Source organism: Sciurus vulgaris (assembly GCF_902686455.1).
Source record: "Sciurus vulgaris genome assembly, chromosome: 7".
Classification (NCBI taxonomy): Eukaryota; Metazoa; Chordata; class Mammalia; order Rodentia; family Sciuridae; genus Sciurus; species Sciurus vulgaris.
Window position 1 is genome coordinate 57,899,899 of NC_136467.1, and position 25,687 is coordinate 57,925,585.

Consider the following 25,687-nt stretch of genomic DNA (forward strand, 5'->3'; position numbering starts at 1 on the left):
TCATTAAATTTACATTTGTGTTTTTGTTTTGAAGTCATAATTGCTGTGACTATTTGGGCATGTTGTTTTAGTTTATTCTTTATTCTTTTTACATTAGGCTTGAAGGTGATTTCATTTTGCAAGATACGCATGCACACTCTGTGTTGTATACATTTTTATTTCAGTAGAATAGCTGCATCTGGACCTTTCTTGGCTGCTGTTTAATAAAACACTGTAACACATTTTACTTTTATATAGTATTCTTGAGACATCTTAGTGTTTTATGACTTGACTGAGTTATATTATTTGCAAGTTATCCTCCTGCCCATGGATTCTTTTTGAGCAAGTGTTGTTGTTGTTGCTGAAGATATCTGAAATGGTAGCTTGGGGAAATAAAATAATGAGTAGATGATTGCAAACTTTCAGAAGCAGTTATTTCCCTTGATAAGAAAACAAGAGTCATGTCTTGACTCTTTATTTTGAAAGATGAAGACTGGCTCTTTTTCTGAAGATGGTCACTACAGTTAGACATAAAATAGTAACTCATAGCAATGGGTAAGGCAATGAATAGTTTTAAAATAGGAAAATAATACTACCAACAGGATTATATCAACAAAGTTTGGTTTCTTTCCCAACAAAGTTTTAAAATGGCATTAAAGTCTTTGAAATTGGTGACAGATTTAGGACTTTTAAATTGGCCCATTTCTCTGAACAAGTCAAACCTTTGTCAGTGGACTGGAACTCTGAAGGGCCCCATTCATTTGTGTCATCAAGCAGGTTCTCCTACCAGCTAGCTGCATTCTGGATCTGGGGCTACTTTAGATAGTACCAGTGTGCTAGGGCTACTCAGCTGATATGTGGGCATATTAGGGTTACCAAGAAAATTCTACAAACAACCTTGAACTGCTAGCTGTGTACCTCAAAGAGGACTGAAACCTTGCAACGGCTAAACTTTGACATGGCTAATTGCCTGCTTCTGTTGCTCAAACCACATAAGGGTTTCAGTGAGTAGTTGTTTGTGTTTTAGCAGTGGAAAAGAAATGTAAGACAGGAAGAGAGAAGCATGCAATTTTTATGTCACATGTGAAGGGTTTTTTTTTTTCCCTCTGATAACATGCAATTCTATCTAATTCTAATGTTAGTATAATGGCCCGCAGCTTAGATTTTTTTGGAACTATCCCAACTTTCAAACACTTTTCCATGTGTCTTGAGTTTTCATTAGGAAACCAGCTTCTTGCAAGCTATGTACCTGTCTGGGTCTGTCCCTGTATCTGTCTTCCCTCCTGCTGTGACTAATTGTCATTGCTCCCAAGTCTAACTCTCCATTTGTGTTCTTCATACCATTCCCTCACTTGCTCTGGAGTTTCATTCCAGAATTGTCTCCTGCATCATGAGTGTTTCCCTTTCTACTGGATCATTCTCATTTGGCATACAAATTTGCTATTATTTCTCCCCTTTTAAAAAGGAAAGAAAAGAAAAAAAAAAAAAAGACACTGAAAAATCCTCTCTTGCCCTGTCCAGCCGCTGCTCCATTTACCTGTTCCCCTTTGTAACACAACTATTTGAAAGAGTTGATTCTTCTCACAGTTTCTAATTCCTTGCTTGTCGTCTCTCTCATGCATACATTGTCACAGGAACTGCTTTTACTAAGGTCACCAAGGTCTCTATGTTGTTGGACAAAGTCTTGTTAAAGCCTCTAGCAGCTTCTGACCTTATTTGAAAACCTGTCTCTTCCCTGTCGGTAGCATTTGGCATCTTGAAAGGACCTTCTTCCCTTGGCTTTCAGGGCATCTCCTACTTTACTAGCCAAGTCTTCTCCTTTCCTGGATGCTTCCCATCCTTGAGATGTAATATTGCCCCCACCCCTAACACCTGGCAGAGAGTGGGTGAGGGGCACAGGGAGACTTGGAGAAGGTTGGTGATTCTGCAGAATGTTGTGTGGCAGGGAGAGGTATGTGACACTGGGGAGTTAGACAGGGTGCCTGTCTCGAAGAACCGAATATGTAACAGGCATGTTCTCAGAAACATTCAGGCAGAAGGGAGAGTAACAGATAGTTTTGTGTCTTAGAAAAGGCATTTTATAGATTGAAGCTGTGTAATGAACTACTTGGGATTATTGCAGATAGAGTAACCAGTTTATTTGAACCAAAGATTGTGTTTGTTTGCAGCTTTATTTTTCTGATGTTTATGTAAATATTCTTAGAAATAAAGTAACTGACCTGATTAAACATATCAGAATAGATGTAGCTTACAGTCTCTCTTCCATTTTAGGAACCTTTATACTTACTCCAAAATTGTTTTTCTAGAAAGATATTTTAGGAGATAGGGACTATCACTTATAGACCAGTGGCAGAATCAAGTACTTTGTAGCCATGCCTTGTTTGTTTGCTAACAATTTTTGGCTATACTAGTATCTTCTGTTTATTAACTTTTTTTAAACTTTAAAAAAATTATTGTAGATGGACACAATACCTTTATTTTATTTAGTTATGTGGTGCTGAGGATTGTGCTCCACACATGTGAGGCAAGCGCCCTATCCCTGAGCCACATCCCCAACCCTGTTTATTAACTTTTGACAGCATTAACATTCATCTTCTTCACCAGACTTGGCACCAAGCATCTTTATTGTTTATAAAGTTCATGAATGAATAAATTAATAAAGATACTACCTTCAAAGAGCAAAATGTATAAGACAATGCTAAAAATACTGAAGATAGTTTCAAAACTTGAGTTTCAAAGAGATTTCGAGTAATGATGACTTTAGTTTAATAAGTGATCATGACTTTCCAACTGATTTTCTTTGAATGGAACAGCACTCATTGTTTTTATGCTTTTCCATAATGATATAGAATATTATACAGTTTTTGTTTTGAATCTTTATCTTGAGACTAACATTTTACCTGGGCTGTAATCTTATATTAGTATTAAAATCATTCTGTTCTTACTTTTGGAGCTAGATAAACTGTTTTTTTTTTTTTTTTTTGTAGGTGGTTATGGAGCAACAGCGTTAAATATGAAGCGTGATCCTTTACATATTAAAACCAAAGGAGATGAATTTCCTCTGACTCTGGGCCGGGATGTCTCTGGTGTGGTGATGGAGTGTGGGCTTGATGTGAAGTATTTCAAGCCTGGAGATGAGGTGCGTTAATCCTTTAATTCCTTATTTCTTATTCCTTTTCTAAATATGCATATTTCATTTTACCTTTTTTTTTTGTAAGTATATCCTGTTACCATTGACCATTTTTCTTCTCTATGATAAATATTCTGACCTTTGGCTGTAGCCCTCATTTCCCTGGTTCAGTTACATTTTTTTTCAAGTAATTAAAAAATAGCTTGACTATACTTGAGTTTCTAAGTTTAGTGCTTAAGAATCACAAGACTTGAAAACACATAAGATTGGAACTATTTTTCTTGAAAGAACCTTGAAATGACAATTACTACCTCCTAGATTCAGTGGTTTTAAAATAGCTGAAATTTGGTGTGATTTGTCATCTGTCACTTGGAACATTTGTGCCAAGAAATTGTTGTGAGCTTGTATTAATAGCTAGCAATGTTCTGATTACTTTTTTTTTTTTTTTTTTTGGGGGGTGCTGGGGATCGAACCCAGGGCCTTGTGCTTATAAGGCAAGCACTCTACCAACTGAGCTATCTCTTCAGCCCCCTGATTACTTTTTAAATGATAACTAATACCTGTGAGATAGGTACAGGTAGGCTCAGTGTGTAGACAAGGAAGTCAAACTGTTTAAAAGACTGTGGTCTCTCTAGAACTCTTAGTAGTCAGTCAGTACTGCGGGATACACTGGCGTCTGCTTCCAGTGTGGTTTGACTTATTTCATAATCATACTAAGTAATTTATCACATGAAAATAACTCTTTTGCTTAGAGCTATCTAAAAGGGCAAATAGGTATCAGGGAACACCTTCATGCAAAACTTGGATCAGAACACAGGCCTGTTTCCTTTGAAGCTGTTTCTGTGTGTGTTTCAGGTCTGGGCCGCAGTTCCTCCTTGGAAACAAGGCACTTTCTCAGAATTTGTTGTCGTCAGTGGGAATGAGGTAACTCACCATCTCTGCTGAAGGTGCCATTAGGAAGTATAAACAAAGACTGACAAATATCTCTGCAATAATTGGTTGTTTTTCAGATTAGGTTCATGTTTTATGGGCAATTTCGAGAAAGCTAAAATAAACAATAGGAATTTTCGAAAAATTAAAAAGTTCTTGGCCTCATTTAATAGCACTGCTTGCTAGAGCAGTTAGCTTTGCCTCATGGAACAGGGATTTGGTTGAGATCTAGAACCCGGCTGTGTTTCTTGGTTCCTCCCAGTATTAACAGTTGAAACCAAATAGACCCAGAGAGAATATGGATTAATCATAAACAGAGGCATGGGAATGTCAAGCTGTTTTGAATAACTTTAAAAACAAGAGTCTAATCACATATAATCAGGAGACCTGACAATTTGAATAGAGAGAAAGGGTTTAATGTTAAGGAAATTGGCTACAGAAGGGAGTCAGGAAGGGGAAAGGGGGTGTTATTGAGATTGGAAAAAGCCTAGAAAGATTATTTTTCAGAAAATGGGAGTATCAGAAGCAGCTAGTTGTAAACATAAATTAGAATATGTGTATGAGGATTCAAGGTTTATTTGGGATTATATCTGGTATAGACAAGACTACTGGGATTATTGCTTGTGGTCTTTTTACGAACAGTGAAATAGCTATATCTAATAATGTAGCCTATAAAACATTACTGAACCTCTGTGAGGCAGCTAGACAACCATTTGGAGAATATTCTTTAGTAATAATCTTGGGATAAGATGTTTAATAAACACTGAACCTGTAAGACTTTTCCAGCTTTACCTCTGAAAATAGTTGGATTTCTGTGAAGGTCAGTGTGCTTAATTGTGTTCATAGGTATGCAATTTCTGCTTATTTTTTACTATTGTCTTCAAATCTAGGTCTCTCACAAGCCCAAATCACTCAATCATACTCAAGCTGCCTCTTTGCCATATGTGGCTCTCACAGCCTGGTCTGCCATAAACAAGGTTGGCGGCCTGAATAACAAGAACTGTACAGGAAAACGGTAAGTTTCTCAACAGTGGCATCTAAACCTCCCTTCTTTCCTTCTGTTCTTTGTAGTAAATCTGTCAGAAGAATTATTTATATGACCAGAGTGATGCTAACACTGGAAACAATTTCCAAAGAATTCTGTGTTGGTTTGCACTTTTTAAACCTCATTTTGTTGATTCTAATGTTCTTTGTATTTTAGAAAGTTGATAATCATAGAGAAAACCAATGAGTGTTTTTTGGTGAGAAAATGATGTACTAAGAACCATTTAATGATTGTAAGAAAAGAAAGAGCTATAGGTCAAATTATAAATTAAAATAATGTACTTTTTGTTACTAAGGCTTATGCCAATAAGATAACTAAAGTGTGTCATTCTATATTCCTATTGTTATGAAATATTGAACTTTACATTTAATGTGTTGAATGATGGAACATTAAATTTAAAGAAAGTTTAAGCTGTATTCCTGAAAACATTGTGAGGTTATTCATCTAATTAGATGCTACCCATTAATCTTAAAATTCAAGGTAAATACTTATTCTAAAGGTTAACCTTGTTTATTTTTTAAACTTTTGTGACCTTTTTTTGAAATTACTGTTTTTGTCAAACACTTTGTTCAAATTAAATTCATTTCACCAGAAATTTTTCTAATGGTCCTTCTTAGTTAATAACCTTGCAAAAATTTCATTCCAGAGTTTTAGATCTTTATTATTATTGTAGGCTTAGCAAACATTGGTGTTTTTTTCTTTGCTTCCCCTCCTTCCACATAAAACAGTAGATTTTCTATGCCTGCATGATTGTACACATACTGTTAGAGAATGCTTGTTTCTTTTGCTGGTTCAGGGTTGTCTGGGCATACTTTTGGTACACTGTAAAAAACAATTTGAAGACAAAGATCTAGCTGTTTTTCCTTGGATTCATAGGTGTGAACTCCCAATTTATTGCTGGCTTTGTGGGTAATTCTTTAGTATACTATTATTGTCTGTTTAAGCAATAATGGTCTGACACTGAGAAATTGGAACCCTGGGTCCTACTCTTCATTCTGCCATTAGCTAGCCAGGTGACAACATGATGCTCCTATTCTCTTTGCAGTTTCCTTTTAGTTACTGAGTGTAGGATACTAGCTTTGGGCAGTAGATAATTTTATGTCTTACTAGGCCATTTTTTATATACATATTTATATGTTTTATATACATATTTGTATATATATACATATTTATATATATATACATATTTTTATATATATATATATATATGTGTGTGTGTGTGTGTGTGTGTGTGTGTGTGTTCGTTGATTTAGCCACTTGCAAGCCAAACTAGAATGAAATCCATTGTAAAGCACCTCAATAATTCATACCATGGACTTCTGCATTCTCATCTGCATAGTGACCTGCAGGATACCTACGTCATGAGCCATAGTGAGAGCTGGGTGTCATAGTTTCTTTAGGCTGCTACAACAACAACAACAGAACATAAACTGATGGCTTATAAACAACGGGAATTTATTTCTCACAGTAGTTCTGGAGGCTGGAAAGTCAAAGATCAAGACACTTACAGATTCAATCTGGTGAGGTCCAACTTTCTATTTCATAGACAGTACCTTCTTGTCCTCACATGCTAGAAGGGGCCAAAATCTCTTTGGGATTTCTTTTATAAGGGCACTAGCCCCATTCTTGAAGGCGTTTCCTGTATGATGTAATCACCTCCTATATCATCACTTGGAGATTAGGATTTCAGTACCTGAATTTTGCAGGACAGAAACATTACGACCATTTAGACCTTGTACTTGGTGCTCCTAGAAATGTCAGTTTATTGAAGTCACTATCCATCGGTTATAATAATGGCCTGTCTCCAGTTGCTTATGAGAATCTCAAGCAATGTGAGCACCTTAAAATGTTAAAAATACATGTGTGTGGGGGTGGTCACTAGGGATGAATCCCTGGACCTCTTACACGCTAGGCAAGTGTTCTAACTAGCTTTTTTGTGCTGGGTTGAAAAGACTTGACAAGAACAACACAGAGGAGGAAAAGTTTATTTTGGCTCATGGTTTTAGAGGTTCAGTTCATGGTCAGCCAATTCCATAGCTCTGGGCTCAAAATGAGGTAAACTGTCGTGATGGAAGGGCATGGCAGAGGAAAGCAGTTCATGACACGACAGCCAGGAAACAGAGAGAGCTTTGTTACAAGGGACAAACTATAAACCCCAAAGGTACACCCAAGGACCTACTGCTTCTACCACACCCTGTGTGCCTGCAGTTACCACCTTTATTCCACATCAGTGGAGTAATCCACTGATCAGGTTACACCTCTCAAAATCTAATCTTTTCAGCTCTGAAAATTCTTGTATTGTCTTACACATGAGCTTTTGGGGGCACCTCATATCTAAACTATTACAAGCTATATCCCCACTCAAAATAGTTTTAATGAAGAAATTATATAATGGGGTTTTATAATACAAAAAAACTCATAGGTTCTAAAGTCCAAAGTGGATTTTTTTTTAAATTTGATTATTCATTGTGATTGATGGAGCACATTTTGACTTCTCTGTATCGTTCCAGATTTTTAGTATACGTGCTGCTGAAGCAAGCACACATTTTGACTTCTCTAAGCAATAATTATTCTTTTTCTGTTAGCTATTAGTATTAAGACTTGCTTTAGTTTGCACAAAGCAGGTCAGTGTTTGTCATCAAGGACTAATGGTCTAGTTTTTTTTCTAACCACTTAAGGGGGAAAAAAAAAGAAAAATTAACAGTAACAAAAACACCCATCAGTACCTTGAAAGATTTTATAGGATTTCTTTGTTACTAACAACTTTTTTGAAATTAAGCCAAAGCTTTCTAAGGATTCAGTGTTATCCTTCTTTGTTATCTAATTGTATTTCACAACAACTGAGCCTCAGTGAACCAAGGGGATGATTCAGTCTTGATGTTACATGCTGTTATCAACTTTGGCCACACTTGGGCATTACTAGAAATGTCAAGTGAAAGTATTCCCTTTCTATCAATCCATCCACGGTTTCTTTATGATTTATTTATAGAAACACATATACAATTAGGGATCTCAAGATGAACAGAGGCAGGTGATGGACCTCAGTGGCAGAGTGCTTGCCTAGCATATGCAGGGCCCTGAGCAGGGTGAGGAAATTAATAGAAAAAAAAAAGAATTAAGTTGTTATATCTGATATTTTTTAATATGGTACAATCTGATGGTTTCATTTATTGATAATGTCCTGGGACTTGAATATTTCATGCTTTTCCTGAGAAAGTTGTGTACACTTGAAAATATAGTAAATTTAGGCACACTTTTCAGTTTTCTTTCTTTCTTTCCTTTTTTTTTTTTTTTTTGGTACTGAGAATTGAACCCAGGGGCATTTTGCCACTGAGCTACATGAGCTACACCTTCAACCCTTTTTTTATTTTTTATTTTGAGTTAAGTTGCCCAAGCTGATCTTGAACTTGAAAACCTCCTTCCTCAGCCTCCTGAGTCAAGTTGCCAGAATTAAAAGTGTAGGCTACTGTGCCCAGCTTGAATTTCTTTTTTGAGATTAGGGTCTATTACAGTGAAATTTTGTCAGATAAGTATAAATTAGGTGGCTGATTAATTTTGTTTATAGAATTAGACTTTACTCCCCAGCAATAGCTTATATTGAAGTTAAAATGATTACCTGGTAATCCTGACAGCTTCCTTCTTTCAGATGCCTTCTCTTGCCTGTTTTTCACCTCCCAACTCTGCTCCTGCCTCCACTGTGGGCTTTGCGTTTTTTTCATCTCCACCTGACCACATTGTGAAGAGAAGAGCAGGGGTGGAGTCTTTGGCCTGGTAGTGTGATACAAATGAATCTTCCTGAATCCTGCTCTGTGTTCCAGGAAACCTCCTGGAGGAATAGTAGAACCCTCCCCCCTGAACTTTTACTTTTTTTTTTTTTTTTTTTTTTTAAGAGGTTAGAAGCCATTTGCTCTTCAGTTCCTTGTAATCTAGCTTCCAGCCTTGCCATTCAAGGGCAGCAGTCCCCATGGGTTCACTAAGTGGCCAAATCCAGTGATGCTTAGCAGTTTTTATTTCAGTTGATTCCTCTGAAGTATCAGGCACTGTTGGCAACTTCCTTAATACTCACTTTTTCTGTGGTTTTAAGACACTAGACTCCTTTATTTTCCTTCTTGCCTTTTTGACCATTTCTTGTCGTTTTTTTTTTTTTTTTTTTTTAAAGGCCTCCCTTCTTCCAGCCCTTTAAATGTGTTTTCCCTGTGTTCTCCATCATTCCTCTCTGTCTCCCAAGGTTGTCTCCTCTACTCCCAGCTTCTGTTTAAAGTTGGGTAACTTGCAGATCTTTATATCTAACTCTAACCTCTCCACTAAATTCCAGTTAGATGTTCCATTTGAACGTCAAAATCAGCTTGTGGAAAACAGAACCTAAGTACTGCCCCGACTCTTCCTCTATATTCCTAATGTCATTTAAGTGTTATTTACCTTAAACCTGATATTAAGGCAACTGAAACCTGATATTGTTCCTAAACACCACTCCCTCTTCTTCTCTGCACAACTTATTATTGTTCGTCTAATGTAAAATTTAGGTTTGTTGTCAACTTTGGAACAGCGACTTCCAGGTTTCTCTTACATATGAATTGTAAGATTTCAAGCATTTTGAATTTTCTTACATAGCAAATAAGCCAAAAAATACTATCGGATTTTACTTAAGAACCCCTACTAACTAGTTCATTGTTATGTCTTTCGTATGGTGTTTTAGAACTTTTTAAGTGTTCTAATTAGAAACATTTTTTACAGACTGGCTTCTGGTTCTATACATCTCAACCTTGTTTAATTTAATCTTGTTTGTTCTTCTTCACTATCACATAATCCAGTGTTAAATGCAGTAATACTTGGTCTTCTTGTATTGGTGCATTATAATTATACATAGTGGTGGGATTTGTTGTTACATATTTGTACATGCACACAATATAACAATATGATTTGACCAACTTGGTCTTATCTTAATAAAATGTTCAGAGGCTTAGGTAAGTTGATTTTGTGAGAAGTAGGAACTATTCTTAGAAGGCATTCTAAAACCAGGACTGCTAGCAATAACTTAACTCTTTGCAAAAAGTAACTGTGAACCTTACCAATGTTTCCCTCTAAACCCAAAACAAATGTACAATAGTCCCTCTTTATCCATGAGGGGGTACATTCCAGGACCCCCTGTTGATCCTGAAACCACAGACAATATTGAATCCTATGTATACTGTGTCTTTTCCCATACATATATACCTCTGATAAAGTTTAATTTATAGACTAGGCACAGTTCAAGATTAATAGCAATACTAATAATAGAATAACCATAAAATATACCTTTATAAGAGTTACTTAAAACAAATGAATTATTTATTTCTGTAATTTTGTGTTTAATATTTCTGTACCACAGTTGACTGTGGGTGACTGAAACTGCGTGGATAGGAGAGGACTACTGTATCTCTAAATCAGCTTCCCCTTAGTCAAATCTAGTATGACCTGACAAGAGGGCAAGTATGCAGGAGTAGAAAGAGAGCTACCATAATCGATTGTGAGAGGTATATCTTTCTTTTGCAAAGTTTACAAAGAATACAAAGTTTACAAAAGAATATATCCTTGAAAATATATTGCTAGGGTTCCTCCCAGGACCAAGGTTCCTCCCTGTCGCTTCATTGGATTCATGGTCAGTCCTCTGATCAGACTACTTTTCTTTCTGATCTATTGTACTATAATGAATTCCTTCCCTCCAGCTACTTCTGTGTAAGATTGAAGAAACTACAGATTTGGGGATGGTCTTGTTACCTCTTCCTTTGGGAAGATAAATTCCAGTACCTTGAAATTCTAAATACATCTGAGATAATAGAGGTGTTTTTATCTTGGTTCATTATGGGTTAGCTAAACCTTTAGAAACAACTTCCCTGGCTACCTTGCCAAAATGTATGAGTAGCTTTGTTTTCATGGAAAATGTGTTAAATTTCCAAACATCCTATTCACAAATGAACTATCCTGTAAATTGGGGAGTTGTCAACATGAATTACAGAGGCTTAGAAGAAGAGGTCACACAAATCTAAGCTGTCTTGGTCACATTTGGTTGATTTGTTTTATAGCTCTGTAAAACAAATTATGCTAAGACTCTTTTACTCATTTCCCCCCCAGATTTAAAAGCTGAGAAATGAGATGTATTTTCAGCATCATCCTTATTTCTTCAAGATCATTTGTTTCTACTAATGGAAGATTTAGCCGTATTTAAATCATCTTTTTTCTTAAACCATTAGGACAAAATAGATAGCACTCTAATCTTGTGATTTGTCTTTTTTCCCCTCCATAAATATGTGATCTAGGGAAAAGCATGAAGATCATATGATTTCTATGTTAGAAAGATAGAAAAATGAAATATAAGCTTAAACTGGATTGAAAGCACCAGTTTTTTTATTGACTCTCGAAGTCTACCTCTGTGGGCATCATGTCATTGATGAGGAATCTGGGGCCTAGGGGTTCCATTAGTGAAAGAGCTGAGACTAGAACCTGAATCACCAGAGAGCCAGCCCTGGCATTCAGAGATTTCTGAGATCAAACCAGAATATGGAAATTTGAAAGGGGATTCCCTCCTGTTTCTTACGCCAATCTGTGGTTTCATTATTTTTTTGTTTGTTTGTAAGGCAGTTGATGACCTGCCTCAAAAGATTGTAACACTGACAACTGTAATTCAAAGGACTTAGGTCCCCAAATGCTAAATAAAAAGTGTCTCAGTCATGAAAAAGAAGCCAACACTGCTTTAGTACCTTAATGTTTGTTTAGAACATTTCAATGATTAAATAGAAAGTGTCAGAGTAAGATGAAATTTAGGGTTTAAGAATGCATAGCAGTATAGTAATTATTCATATGCCCCCCCATATTTTCTACACATGCCACTAGTGCAATCCCCACTAACTTCAAAGGAAGCTTTCTGCATGGACCAGGAAATAAGAGAGGCATGTGAATAAACATCATGACAATTTTGAATTAGAGTGCTTTTTGCAAGTATAGTATTTCTTGGGTACTTTTTAAAATATAAACCAACAAACAATACAGGACACCTTTCTTCATGTAGCAAATAGCCTTCTACTTCAGTGATGTTAGCGTGTGCAGTGTGACCCTTACAGCAGGCTAGGTAAAAGATACCCCCAGTGTCTCCCAGCAATAGTTCCTAAGTGAAGGGCCGTTGTGAGGTAAGCTCTGAAAGTGCTCTGAAGAGTCCTTGACCACAGCTCTTCAAACCTTAGAGCACCAGTCAGTTTACTGCTGGCTTAAAAATTTATTTTGCCCCCTGTCCTTTTGGGAGCTTTGTTCAAAAAAGTATGAGCCCTGGTTGACCTTGCCTAAAACCGAGTTTGCAGGACCAGAAAATGAAGCTTGTCCTGGGCTGCTGTTTTTTTTGTTTGTTTGTTTGTTTTTAAGATGTAGATAAACTCAATACCTTTATTTTATTTATTTATTTTTATATGGTGCTGAGGTTCAAACCCAGGGCTTCACAAGTGCCAGGCACGTGCTCTACCACTGAACTACAACTCCAGCCCCTCTGGGCTTCTTCATAAGCAAACAGCATTTCCTTGGGCCTGCCCCTTGCCTCTTTTGCTCTGTGGGGTGCCATCAGGTGGCAACATCAGGAACTGAAGTTGCTACTGCAGAACCACTCCCTCTTCTGCCAAGCCCTGCTGAGAAACATTTTGCTTTTTTATTTGAGGAAATGAGGCTACTTTGAATTAAGAGTTATGGGGGAAGAGATAACTAGCAATAATGAGGCTAGAGATGTGTCTAGCAGTTGAGTCCTTAAATAGTCATTAAATTTGGTGTCTTTTTAATCTAGCTTTCTCTGAGAGAACTAGAAATTAATTTCATGCTTTTCTTTACTGGAAAACACTTTGATGCAGACTTTCAAGTAGCCAGGTGACCCCCTCACTGAAGGTGGTAAAAATTTGTTCTTGCCCTGATTGTAGAAGATAGTGCTGACTGGATGATTTTTAAAGTCAGGAAATACTGATGAGGTATTGGCCATAGTAGAGCCAGCAGGGCATCATAGGAGGTCTCTGTCCTTGAGTACTTGCAAGAATACCTTGGGAAGCAGAATGTGTGTATGAGTTTACTGTGTGGCAAATGCCAGTGTTCAGTATAGATATCAGGTTGTGGATTCCATTAGATGTATTGTAGAGGAAAACTGCCTTTAAGGGGAAAGAGACCTTAGCAAGTAGTGAAGGCATTTTGGAGCCTGGAGGAATGTGCCATGACTTGGGGTAAGGAGTGAGGGAACCAGAGTCATCAGGAAAGGAATAGTAGAGAATTCAGATGATTTGATTGTGAAGAACTTGAAGGAGAGTTTGACTAGCTGCATTGCAACAAGAATGGGCAAAATGGAGAGGATAAGATATTTGTTGGGTGAATTAATTTTTGTTGTATCTGTGAGGCAGTTTTAATACTTTCCCCCTACTTAGGAAGTACTAAAGCAATAAAATGTGTGAATTGTAGGGTCTTAGAAGAGAGGATTTTCAATTTCTTCTGTACTTCATAATTGATAATTCTGTGAAATTGGAAGCAACTCTTCTAGAAGGAACATAATTTGCAAGAAGAGTTCTTTTAATTACATTTAATGCTACTGATCTAAAAGGAAATAGCTGGTTTAGAAATTTTAGCAGTAACTTTTAAAATATAAAGGGTAATACTCATCTTTCTGTGACTGGATAAGAAAGAAAAAAAAATGAAGCTAGGGTTGATTGTTGACAGTATGCATATTCCAAGATCCAGTGTACTTGTTAGAGATAGGTGGCAAAATTCTTTGCACTTTGTAATAGCCAAGACAAAAGGGAACTACAGCCAGCAGTTATGCAATTTATAGTGACAGATATATAGTACAGATACTTCCATCAGTCTTCAGAAAAATATTTTTCTGTGGGTACTCAGAATTCTCAACAGTATCCCCTTAGCTAATGTAGTGTCAAATACCATATAATCAATTTTTATAATGTCCCTCAGCCTCCCCTGGTAGCAAAACACCAAAGTGCAGTTCAGTAAATACTATTTTCTGGGCACCTGAAGCCTTACAGTTCAAGTAGGCAATTCTTTGAAGCTCTAGTTTAATTCAAGAGTAAAATATAAGTGTATGCAAAGCAGTGATTTTTAACCACTGATTCTTTTATAGATCACAAACTTCTTTGGAAATAGATGATAGGTGTAGATCCCCCTCCTTGCCAATACATCTGTCCCTAATTATACCAAATTTTCAGTGTCATTTTAGGAAATTCACAGTTTTAAAATGATTAGGATCTCACCCTTCCTCTGTATCCCCCACCCATTTATAAACTTCAGGCTAAGCATCTCTGGTCCCAGGAGGCAGGGAGGCTGCAGTGAGTAGACTTGATAAGAGCCTGGAGCACAGGTTGATTGTACCGATAGGACACGTTCATCTGCTTTAACAGGACAATGAGATTATTTTCGTTTATGACAGTTCATGAGCTTGGCAGAACATGTCTGAACACAAGATGTTTATTCCACTTTGGCAGGAATGTGGTTAGGAATGTGATTTTTTTTTTTTTTTGTAGAGATCTGCTAAGTCTAAACACTGAAAAGGGTCCAAATCTCTCTCTTGTAGAGGAGGCTGTGGTGATTTTGGCCCCCCCCCAAAAAAAAAAAATTGTAAGGCAGATGATAACTTACTTTTTTTTTCTTAACCTAAAGGAATTTTTAATATTTTTGATATTTGGTGTTCTTGGGGAAGCGTTCATAGACTGTTTTATTTTAAGCATATACAATTTCTGGCTAATCTAAAATAAAAATCCTTGTGTAATATAATCTTGGGAAGCTGAATAATTTTATTTGCTTTGAGGATTGTCATTGAGCCAGTTACATTTTGAAATATTGACTTATCCAGTTATATCTGCTGAAGATTCTCAACTGTGGTTTCTTTTGCATTACAGTGTTTTAATCTTGGGCGCTTCAGGTGGAGTTGGTACTTTTGCAATCCAGGTAAAATAATTTTTAAATATTGTGTATAGAAAAATGTTGTTTACATGAATTTATAAATTTATAAATTCATATATTATAAATAAGTTACTTTCCCTGAAAAGGCAAGAGATACAGGTCTGGTGAATATACTGTAATTTCACTTGCTTTTCGAAGAGGAACATGTTCTAATGTAGTAGGCAGTGTTAACTTATTCACTGGTTTAAACTGAGTGAGTGGGTGATATCTCATCAAATAAATAAAGAACTTTTAGCAGGGAAGACCATGCACAGTGCAGGTAGATGGAAATTTACAATTTAGTAGAAAATAGCCAATGCCAAAAACCATTGCTGATTTCCAGTCAAAAATTTTCAGGCTTTTTTGTAGAAATTGATAAGCTGATTCTAAAAATAGATAAAAACATGTAGCCAAAATACTGTTAAGATGTCAACACTCTTTCTAAATGATCTACTTATTCAATGCAATACCAATCAAAATACCATCTGCTTTTTTTTTTTTTTTTGCATAAATGGACAACGTTATCCCAAAATGCATATGGAATTATAAGGGACCTGACATGCCAAACAATATTGAAAAAGAAAGAAGAGCACTTATACTTCCCAATTTCAAATTTTCTACAAAGCCATAGTAGTCAAACAATGTAGTACTAGCATAAGGATAGACAAATAGGTCAATGAAGTAGAATTAAGCATCCAGAAATGATCTGTACGTCTGTAGACAATTGATTTTCTTTCTTTCCTCCTCTCCTCTCCTCTCCTCTCCTCTCCTCTCCTCTCCTCTCCTCTCCCCTCCCCTCCCCTCCCCTCCCCTCCCCTCCCCTCCCCTCCCCTCCCCTCTCCCCTCCCCTCCCCTCTCCTCTCCTCTCCTCTCCTCTCCTCTCCTCTCCTCTCCTCTCCTCTCCGCACTGGGGGTTGAACCTAGGGGACTCTACCACTGAGCTACATCCCCAGCCCTTTATATTTTTTCTTTGAGACAAGGTCTTGCAAATTACCCAGGTTTGCCTTGAATTTGTGATCCTCCTGCCTCAGCCTCCCAAGTCACTGGGATTACAGGCTTGCACCATCACACCCAGCTTGATTTTTGACAAGGTTGGCAAGACCATTAAATAAGGTAAAAACAGTCTTTTCATCAAATGCTGCTGGAGCAAATAGCTATCCACCTACCCTACCTTACATCACCTACAAAAATAAAAGTAAAAACTGAAAGTGGACCAAAGACCTAAATATAGGAGCTAAAATCACAAAACTCTTAAAAGAAAACAGGAGTAAAAATATCCATCACCTTAGATTAGACAACAGATTCTTAGATATGATACCTAAAGCACAGGTATAGAAGAAAAAGAATGGGTAAATTGAACTTTATTAAATTAAAAACTTTGGTACCTCAAAGGGCACTATCAAGAAAGTGAAAAAACAGTCCAGAGAATTGTAGAAAATATTTGCAAATCATTGATCTGATAAAGGTCTACCATCTAGACTATCTAAAAAACTTTTAAAACTCAGTAAGAAGGCAAACAACCCAATTTAAAATATAGAAAAAATTTTTGAAGAATTTTAAAGAATGTATTAAAATGTCCCAGAAACCCATGGAAAGATCCTCAGTATCATTAGTCATTAGGGAAATACAATGTGTTCATCAGCTTTCTGTTAGTTAACATATGTCTGAGACAATAAAGGTAAAAAAAGAAGGTTCATTTTGGCTCAAGTTGTAGAGATTTTAGTCCATGATTGACTTGCCCTGTTGCTTTTGGTCCTGTGGTAAAGCAGTACAACATTGTGGTAGCATGTAGTAAAACTTTTTCTCAAGGCTAGGACATGAAAAAGGAAGAAAGGAAGAGACTAGAGTCCCATGATCCCCTTCAAGACTGCACCATCAGTGACTTGAAACCTTCTGTGAGACCCCACCTCTTAAAGTTTCCACCACCTCCCAATCTGGAAGTAAGCCTTTAACAAAAGATCATTTAGGGGACATTCAAGATAAAACTATAGTCAAGTGCAGTGGTACATGCCTATAATCCCAGCTGCTCGGGAGGCTGAGACTGGAAGATCACTTGAGCATAGGAATTTGAGGCCATCTTGGGCAATGTAGTGAGATCCCATTTCAAAAAACAAACAAAAAGTGTTAAACATGGAATTACTGTATGATCCTTCCAATTCATTCATAGGTATATACCTGAGAGAAATGAAACATACTTCAAGCAAAAACTTATATACTAATGTTCATAGCATTATTCATAATAGTGAAACAGTGGAAATAGCTCTAAAGCTCTAATGTCTATCTACTGATAAATGAATAAACAAAATGTGGCATATACATATAATGTATTGTTCAGCCACAGAAAGGAATGAAATTCTGATGTGTGATACCAACTTGAATGAACCTCAAAACATTATACTAAGTGAAAGAATCCCAATAAAAGGTCACATATTATATGATGTCCTTTATATCATATTTCTAGAATAGGCAAATCCATAGAGATGGAAGGCAGATTAGTTGTCTGGAGGAGGTGGGGGGCAGATAGGGAATTACTGCTTGATGGGGGTGAGGATTATTTGGGGGATGATAAAAATATTCTGGAATTAGTGCTGATGATTGTATAGCATCATGAATGTAGTGGAAGCCACTCTGGATTGTATGCTTTAAAATGGTGAATTTATGCTATATAAGCTTTACATCAAAACAAGACAAAACAAAACTGTGCCCCAAGCATCCAAGAATAGGCTGGAGCCCAATGGCTATTCCTGTTGAGGTCAAATGTTCAACTGGCTGCCTCCGGTGGGAGGGAGCTTGATTAAGCCTCCTTTGGAGTGGGGGAAAGGATCTTTCTCCAACATGGGAGCTGGTGAGCACACTAAAAGTCTCGGCTGCATCCCTTTCCTGGAGGGATTCAAAGGGATGCAGCAGATTCTGTGCACTTCCTGAGAACCCTGATGGTAGTTTATTGCTTCTTAGAGAGTGAGGGGGGTTTTATTGGGAGGCTCAGTCATATGGTGGTTTTCAAATTCACAATCTTGAGTGATTCTTGCAATGATATTTGCTTTGTAGTAATTTGTTAAGCTGTACATTTTTATTCTGTGCACTTTCCCATGTATTTCACAACAAAAATATTCTAATAAAATGAAAAAAATGAGTAATAGAAGCCAGGTGCAGTGGCACACGCCTATAATCCCAGCAACTGGGGAGGCTGAGATAGGAGGATCACAAGTTCAAAGCCAACCTCAGCAAGGCCTTCAGCGATTTAGCAAGATCCTGTGTCAAAAATTTTTTAAAATTTTAAGAAGGGCTGGGGATGTAGCTCAGTGGTTAAGTACCCCTGGGGTTAATCCCTGTGCCAAAAAAAAAAAAAAAAAAAAAAAAAAGGAAAGAAAGAAAGAGTAATGGAAAAGTATCAAGGTTAAATCACATATAAAATTATTATGGGGAAAATGAGAGTAAATAATAGAATAACATATCTGCAGATAATAAAAGCACACAAAAAACATGCTAACAGTTCAAAATGTAACCTACTACTTCAAAACAAGTTAAAGACATTAAGAGTGTGATACAAACATGAAAAAAAGTAAATCAGAATTGGAAAAACTTAGGACAAGGAGATAGGAATTAAAAATCATTTCATAATGAAACTAGAAAGAATTCAGTTACAAGCACAATGCATAATATCCCCATATAGAAATAGAATGCAGAAAATAAATTACAAAAGAAAGGAAAAGATAGATTTTAGAAGAAAGTATCAAATATTTGAGACAGGTAAATAAGATTTATATACGGAAAAGCAAAGCAAGGGAATAAAACAGACACTAAAACCTATAATTAAAGAATATCCTAAAATTAAATGATTTGAAACTATGTATGCATAGCCTCATCACTGCTCTAAGAATATGAACCAAAATGAGCATTACCAGTGAAAGTTGCAAGTAAACTGGCCTCTAAAGAAAAATAAAAATATTCTTTAGATATCTAGAAAACAGAGCACATGACTTATTAAAGAAATAAAATTATATTATTGTCAGACTTTTTTTTTTTTTTCCCCTGTTCTGAGGGTCAAACCCAGGGCCTCTCGTATGATAGGCAAGTTCTATACCACTGAATTATATCTCCAGGCCCTATCACCAGACTTTTTGATAGTAATAATTTAAATGTTTTTTTAAAAATGAAATAACATTTAATATACTCAAAGAAGAGCAGAACAAGCATTTTGTATACAACAATACTGGCTTTCAGGTGCAAGAGCACATATCAACATGCATGGAATTGGAAAATATTGTTCTTCTGATTCCTTTCTGAGGAATCTACTAGATAATGAGCTTCTGATAGCAAATGGTGAGGGAGACACTATTTAATGACTAGTGGCAAATGTTAAATGTAGTCATCTGTGGAACAAAACTAAATGGGGGCTTGGAAGGTAAGAGTATAGTATGTATTATAACTGTATACTTTGAAAAGGCAAATGTAGTATAACTTTTTTAAAAAGGGGAAAATAAAGAGAACATGTGTTAAAATGTAATGCTTTCATCATATTGGTAGTGATATTAGTACTATTATTCAGTACTGTTATTTGTGTAATATACAATTGAGCAAATGGATATTTAGGGTATATTTTAATTCTCTCATCCGCTGTGTCTTTGAGAAGCAGAATTCTCAAAGGAGGTATAGAAGAAAGGAAATATAGATGTAACAGAAAAGGGGTTAAGTAAAAACTTTGTAGTCTCAAATTTGAATTGTAAGTATTAATATGAATTCAGAAGGTAGTTTATATTTCTATGTAAAGCCACCTCTTGAAATATCTTTTCTCACTCAAAGAATGCAAGGCTTCTTGGAGAAATGGCAGAGTTCAGATCTAGGGCACAAAACTTACAAGAATAAACCTGGAATATATTAAATAGCAAGGAAGCTATCAAAGACTAGTCTGATCATCTCAGAAGAATGAGCCATCTTGAAGAAACCCCCAAAGATGTGGCAGTTTGAGCTTTAAATAATAACAGTGATAATTAAATTCATGAGATTTTGATGATACTTCTTTTAAGTGGTCACTTTTGGAAGATGATAAAAAACCAATTTATTATCTTATAAACTGACTAAGGGAAATAAGTAAGCATTTGTTCTACCTTTTCTACATAAATTGTATAGCTGAGTAAACCCAGTAGCTTACAAGGGGAGGTGTTTCTCTGTGAAAGTATTCCAACTACTGAATGAAAAGAAATAGAATTTGAACCTCACTGTTTTGCAATCACTAATAAACAGATGCAGATATTGAGCATTGATAACTGCTGAGATTATAAAAAGAGTAACAATCAGACATAATGTGCCTTGTGTAGTTTTTCCAGATACTCTCCATGGTTTTGCTCAAGGGTTTGAAACTGAATCTGATCCAGTCTCCAGATCCATCTGCCAAGTTGCAGAAAATACAGAGAGCAGAGCAACATGCAGAACTGTCTCTGCGTGTGCAATCAGAAATTCCAGTGGTAAACTCTGCAGGTCAAATAGCCTGGATTTTTCCACACATAAAGTATAAGAAAAGCCTGTAATTTAAGAGAAATTTAAAAGGTATCACATTTTTTAAATGCACAAGACTGAACTATAGCATCTAGAAAATGCATATTTGATTGAGAAAACTTTACTAAAATGCAAGGAGTGATTACTGAAAAAAATCAAGAAAATAACTTTTGAGAGAGGCAGATGAGGTAGTGGTTTAGGACAGATCACATTAAAAGAACTTTTGGAATGCTTGCTGGTATTGCATTACTTTTCTCTTTTTCCCTCTCTTCCTCACCTCCATTCCCTTCTCCCTCCTTCTCACCCACCCTTCTTCCTGCCCTTTTTTTTTTAATAGATGTGTTTTGGTATTTAATAGATATAACCTTGCGGTGCCTTGGAGCGGGAATTCACAGTTGACAAAACATAATTCCCTTGTATTTTAGTGACCTTTTGCAATTTATCTGAAGGAAACATAGGAAATTGATACTCAGGACAGAATTAAGATAACAACTGATCTGTTATAACCTGCAACTATCAGCACACAAATTTCTTGGTGAACTTCAAGTAGCCATTCTCAAATTAGGTTTTTAATTTTATGAAATTGGTATTATAGAAAATAGAGGAGTTTTAGAGTGGATGCTTTCTGGATACTTAATCCTGAATAACCATTAGAATTTAACTTTAATTTTTATTTAAATCTAATTGTTCTTTATTTTAAAATTAAGTCATCTACATTTTTAAAGCCTTTACACATTTATTTAGGTCTTCTTACTTCAGAGGAAATCCCTGATCCATGTTTTAAATGTAAAGTAGCCATACTTTCTTCCCTCTTAATAGCACCTTTTCAGATATTACCAAGCATCTAATAGCTGATTACTTTGATGTACTTAAGACTGCATTAATACTTTTTGGAGATACAAATGAAGAGATGTTGTACATTAATGTTCTGAACACATTTAAAATATTCATTTTCTGAGCATGTGCAATTTTTCATTCCCATTGATTATAGCCATTTAACTTTATTATCATTGAAAGTGCAAATTTGAGGCTTTCATCTCTTGTCTTTTTGATCCTGGTGAGACACTGAGCCCTTCTTCAAGTGGACTGGTTAAAACTTTATGCCATCAAGGTGACTAGCTGTCTTGTTTAAGGAAAATGAGATCTCTTTCTTGGGATTTTTCTTAGTAAACAATAGTTAAATCATTTTCACTATTATTTGACGGAAGACTTCCTACAGTTCTTGTTTAGATGAAGTTCTTAAAGTTCCCTAGAAATTAGTGTGATACATGTACACATGGTGCCAACTTTTTTTTTTTTAATGCAATCAGTTTTTCTACCCTGACCCCTTTTGGCAGGTAATGAAAGCGTGGAATGCTCATGTGACAGCAGTTTGTTCTCAAGATGCAAGTGAACTTGTGAGGAAGCTTGGAGCAGACGATGTAATTGATTACAAATCTGGAAGCGTGGAAGAGCAGTTGAAATCCTTAAAACCGTGTGTATCACAGCATTGTTGTCATTGGGAGGGTGGGCACAAGGCCAGTTGATAATACAGGTCTCAGGTGGTTTGGTGGCCTCACAGTCATATTGGAATCTGCAAGAGGAATCTGAAAACATTCTGTATCAGTAGAAGTCATTCAAATGGGTTCCATTTTAATTTCAGAGGTTAATACAGCACAGTGACATGATGTGATATATACTAAGGAAGTTATTTTGCTTACATAGCCTTTTGCTAATTTTCAAGTTAATGTACTATTATTGCTGGCTAATAAGAGGTTTGAAGGCAAAATTGGAAGTGTGTTCCCTTCTGTGGCATCTATCACAGGAAGACTATAGAGTAGTACTTGAAAACACATGCTTAACACTACACATACTTTCAGCGTTCCATAAGGATGTGGGAGCAATACTGGTAATGGAACATTGTGGGTGCCCTTAGCATGTCTAAATGCCAGGTTTGGTCTGGCCGGAGGGACCAAAGAGGAACAGATTCAGGAATTCCCACAAGCTCTGTTGCTCTGACTGTGGCTCCAATTTAATCTGATCTTCATTAGCCCAGGAAAAGCTGAAGCTGATAGTGCAACTAGGAGTATGTGGAAAGCTAATAGGAGAATTTTACTGCTCCTATTTCAAAGGTTTCTCCATTTTTAAAATTTAGTTTTCAGAAGTCAATTATTCTTGCCCACATTGAATATAAATATATTTTCATAGATTAAAAAAAAAGGGGGGGGGGAACCCTATCTGACACTGCTTAGCCTTTCTCAGCCAGCACCTCCAGCTCCAGCAGTAATATGGCATTGCTCCTGGGAGCCACCAGACCATTGTGACTCCTTCTGCTCTGTGCATCTACACTTGCCAGGTGCTGTTCTAAACACGGGATACAGTGGTGAACAAGACACTACTCTCCTCATGGAGCTTACATACTATTTGAGAAGGTTTTAGGGGTTAGTGCTCTGAGGAGAATTGATGCAGGGAAAGGGGAGGGTCAGTGTTGGAGAGGAGGTTGTTATGGGTGGAGTGGTTGAACAATGCCTCTTTGAGGAAGCAACATTTAGACAGAGGTTTCAGTGAACAAGCCATAGTAATGGGAATTTTTTTTTTTTTTTTTTTGTCCTGCTTGCTGCTGTCTCCCTCTACCTGGTAGTATAGTGCAGTGCACATAATAGGTGCTTCATAATTTTTTTTTTATTAATTATTGAGGGAATATATGAGAACAGTTGTTGCAACTAGAGAACACAGTGAATATTAAGCTCTTCCATCAACAGCAGGTATGGCATGGTTGAGGACTCACAGCTACCCTCTGAGTGTCAGAGTCTAAGCCCATGTGGGCTACTCGGAAGTGAGGAAGTGACAGGTCTCCACAACTGGGCTTCTGGATTGTGGTAGTTTAAGTTATCTCATATTTGCCATTGCTAGGAAGAGCAGCATGACCCTGAGGCCAAGGCCAACTCGTTTCCCTCTATCTACTCTAAGTGTTAGGCGTGTCTAGAGTTTGTTTCCAGAGACTGTAGTTGATGGAAAGCTGGAGGACACTCAGTCTAGCCCCCCAGCCTGGTGCTCCAGTTCCCCCTAAGCATCTCTGGCAAGTGGTGATGTTCCTTTTGCTTGTGCTTTTCTGGTAGGGCACCTCACTGACTTATGAATCCTGGCCATTATTGTGACTACTACTCCTTCTTTTCCTCCTTCTCCTCTCCTTCCTCCTGTCTTTTCTCTTGCCTCTTCCCCTTCCTCCTTCTACTCCAGCTTAAATTAAATTGATCTTTATAACTTCTACCTGAGAATTTCAACTCTGAATTTACCTGTAGTAATTTGTTCTTCCTTTTATATGGCAACTTCTTAGATACCTGAACCTTAAGTTTTAGAGTAAGAAGAGGCTTTAAAATTCTTCAGTTCACCCTATCATGTAGTTGAGAAAATGAGGAACATAGGAACAAATTTTTTGCATGCTCAAGGTCACACTGTGAATCCTAAATAAGAGAGCTGGGTCTTCAACGTGGTCTGCAGACTCCTTTTCAGACAGTGCCTATTCTATAATATTAGGCTGCCTGTAAATATTCTTTAAGTACTCTTATATTTTTTTAATCAAACTTTGGAAACAAAGTAGGAACTCTTCTAATGAGAAGAATAATCATCTGGTAAGGTCATTGTACATTTTATATCTGTTAATTTTTATTCATCTTTATTTAATTTAATCCCTTGAAAGACTCAAAAGTCTCAAAGTTGGCCAACGTTGGTTTTAGAAGCTTTGATGTTTAACTTTATCCAGATGAATTGGAAAGTGAAAAAAGATTTATCCAAGAGGAATTCATCAATTGATTTACTTAATTTATACATATGCATTCTCTAAATAGATCTGTATTTTCAAAAGTATTTAAAAGCTTTAGTGGGATTTTCTCCCTTTTAAGTAGAGTTTAGGAATTATAGCAGTTTTAGGTTAGATTTAAGGATTTGAATATCTGTCAGTTCCTGTGGATTCCATTATGATGATTTTTTTTTGACTTGTTAGAACAGAATTGAAGACAAGAGAGGATGTTGATATTTATGCACTGTCTTGATGCAGTACATGAAACCAAAAGGTAGAGAATTCCAGAAAGTAAACAGGATGCTTCTACAAGTATTTCTGACTATGACAGGAATAAAAGCAAATTGTTCTTGTGGATGAGAACCCTATATGCTCTTCTTTCAAGTTTTTGTATACACTGAAGTATTCTTTGGGCTGAGGATATAGCTCAGTGGTAGAGTGCTTGCCTAGCATTGATAAGGCTCTGGGTTTGATTCCCTGGTACTACCAAAAAGCAAACAAACAAAAAAGAATCCTTTGACTTACACTGAATGGATTGCTTTGTGGTTTTATACAGAGCTTAGATCAGGGTTCCTCAACATTGGCCACTTAGTTCCTCAACTATTGATACTTGGGGCTGGATACTATTTTGGTGTGTGAGGGTCTATTCAGTGCATTGTAGAAACCCCACATCACCCCCAGTTCAGAACCACTTACTCACATCATTCTTAAAGTATTAAAAAATGGTAAGATTTTGATGACAAAAAAAGATTAGTCACATTTGATTTTACCTTGGAGAAAAGCCATCAATGCAGGGAGTGGCTATGTCCTTTCTGTCAAAAGAGCCATGCTGGGCTGAGTGGTGTAGTGCAGCATGGTTTTGTGAGCTATTGCTGAGGAAAACCCTGTAGCCGACTGGTGATGGGAGTGAAGGGGATTAGAGCCTAGCATGAAGACTGACAAGAATATTTTGATTTGATTCTTTCCCTCCAGGTTTGATTTTATCCTTGATAATGTTGGTGGATCTACTGAAACATGGGCTCTCAATTTTCTCAAGAAATGGTCAGGAGCCACCTATGTGACTTTGGTGACTCCTTTCCTCCTGAACATGGACCAGTTGGGCATAGCAGATGGCATGCTGCAGACAGGAGTCACTGTGGGCACCAAGACATTAAAGGTAGGAAGCAAAGTCTCGGTGAGAGCAAGCAGGCACCTCAGGCTACTAGAAATTTCTTTGTCACCTGGCCCTCTCTTCTCTTGGTGACAGCATAGTGCAGCAGCTACCAGCATGGACCTTGGAGTCACATTGACTAGTTTGAAATTCTGACCTCACTTAATGGCTATTTGACCCTGTACAAGTTATTTAATATCTCTCAGTCCAATATCTTTACCTATAAAATGAGGC

At 36.8% G+C, this 25,687-nt stretch overlaps 1 protein-coding gene across 2 annotated transcripts in view; it reads left to right on the forward strand.

Moving 5' to 3' along the window:
• Nucleotides 1-25,687, forward strand: part of RTN4IP1 (reticulon 4 interacting protein 1) — a 42,573-nt gene that overhangs the window by 3,162 nt on the left and 13,724 nt on the right. For both annotated transcript variants that reach the window (XM_079149049.1, XM_079149048.1), the window contains exons 2-7: nt 2,967-3,118; nt 3,965-4,033; nt 4,930-5,054; nt 14,987-15,035; nt 21,863-21,999; nt 25,276-25,459. In XM_079149049.1, coding sequence (XP_079005175.1) covers nt 2,967-3,118; nt 3,965-4,033; nt 4,930-5,054; nt 14,987-15,035; nt 21,863-21,999; nt 25,276-25,459 — 716 coding nt within the window. The remainder of the gene's footprint in view (nt 1-2,966; nt 3,119-3,964; nt 4,034-4,929; nt 5,055-14,986; nt 15,036-21,862; nt 22,000-25,275; nt 25,460-25,687) is intronic.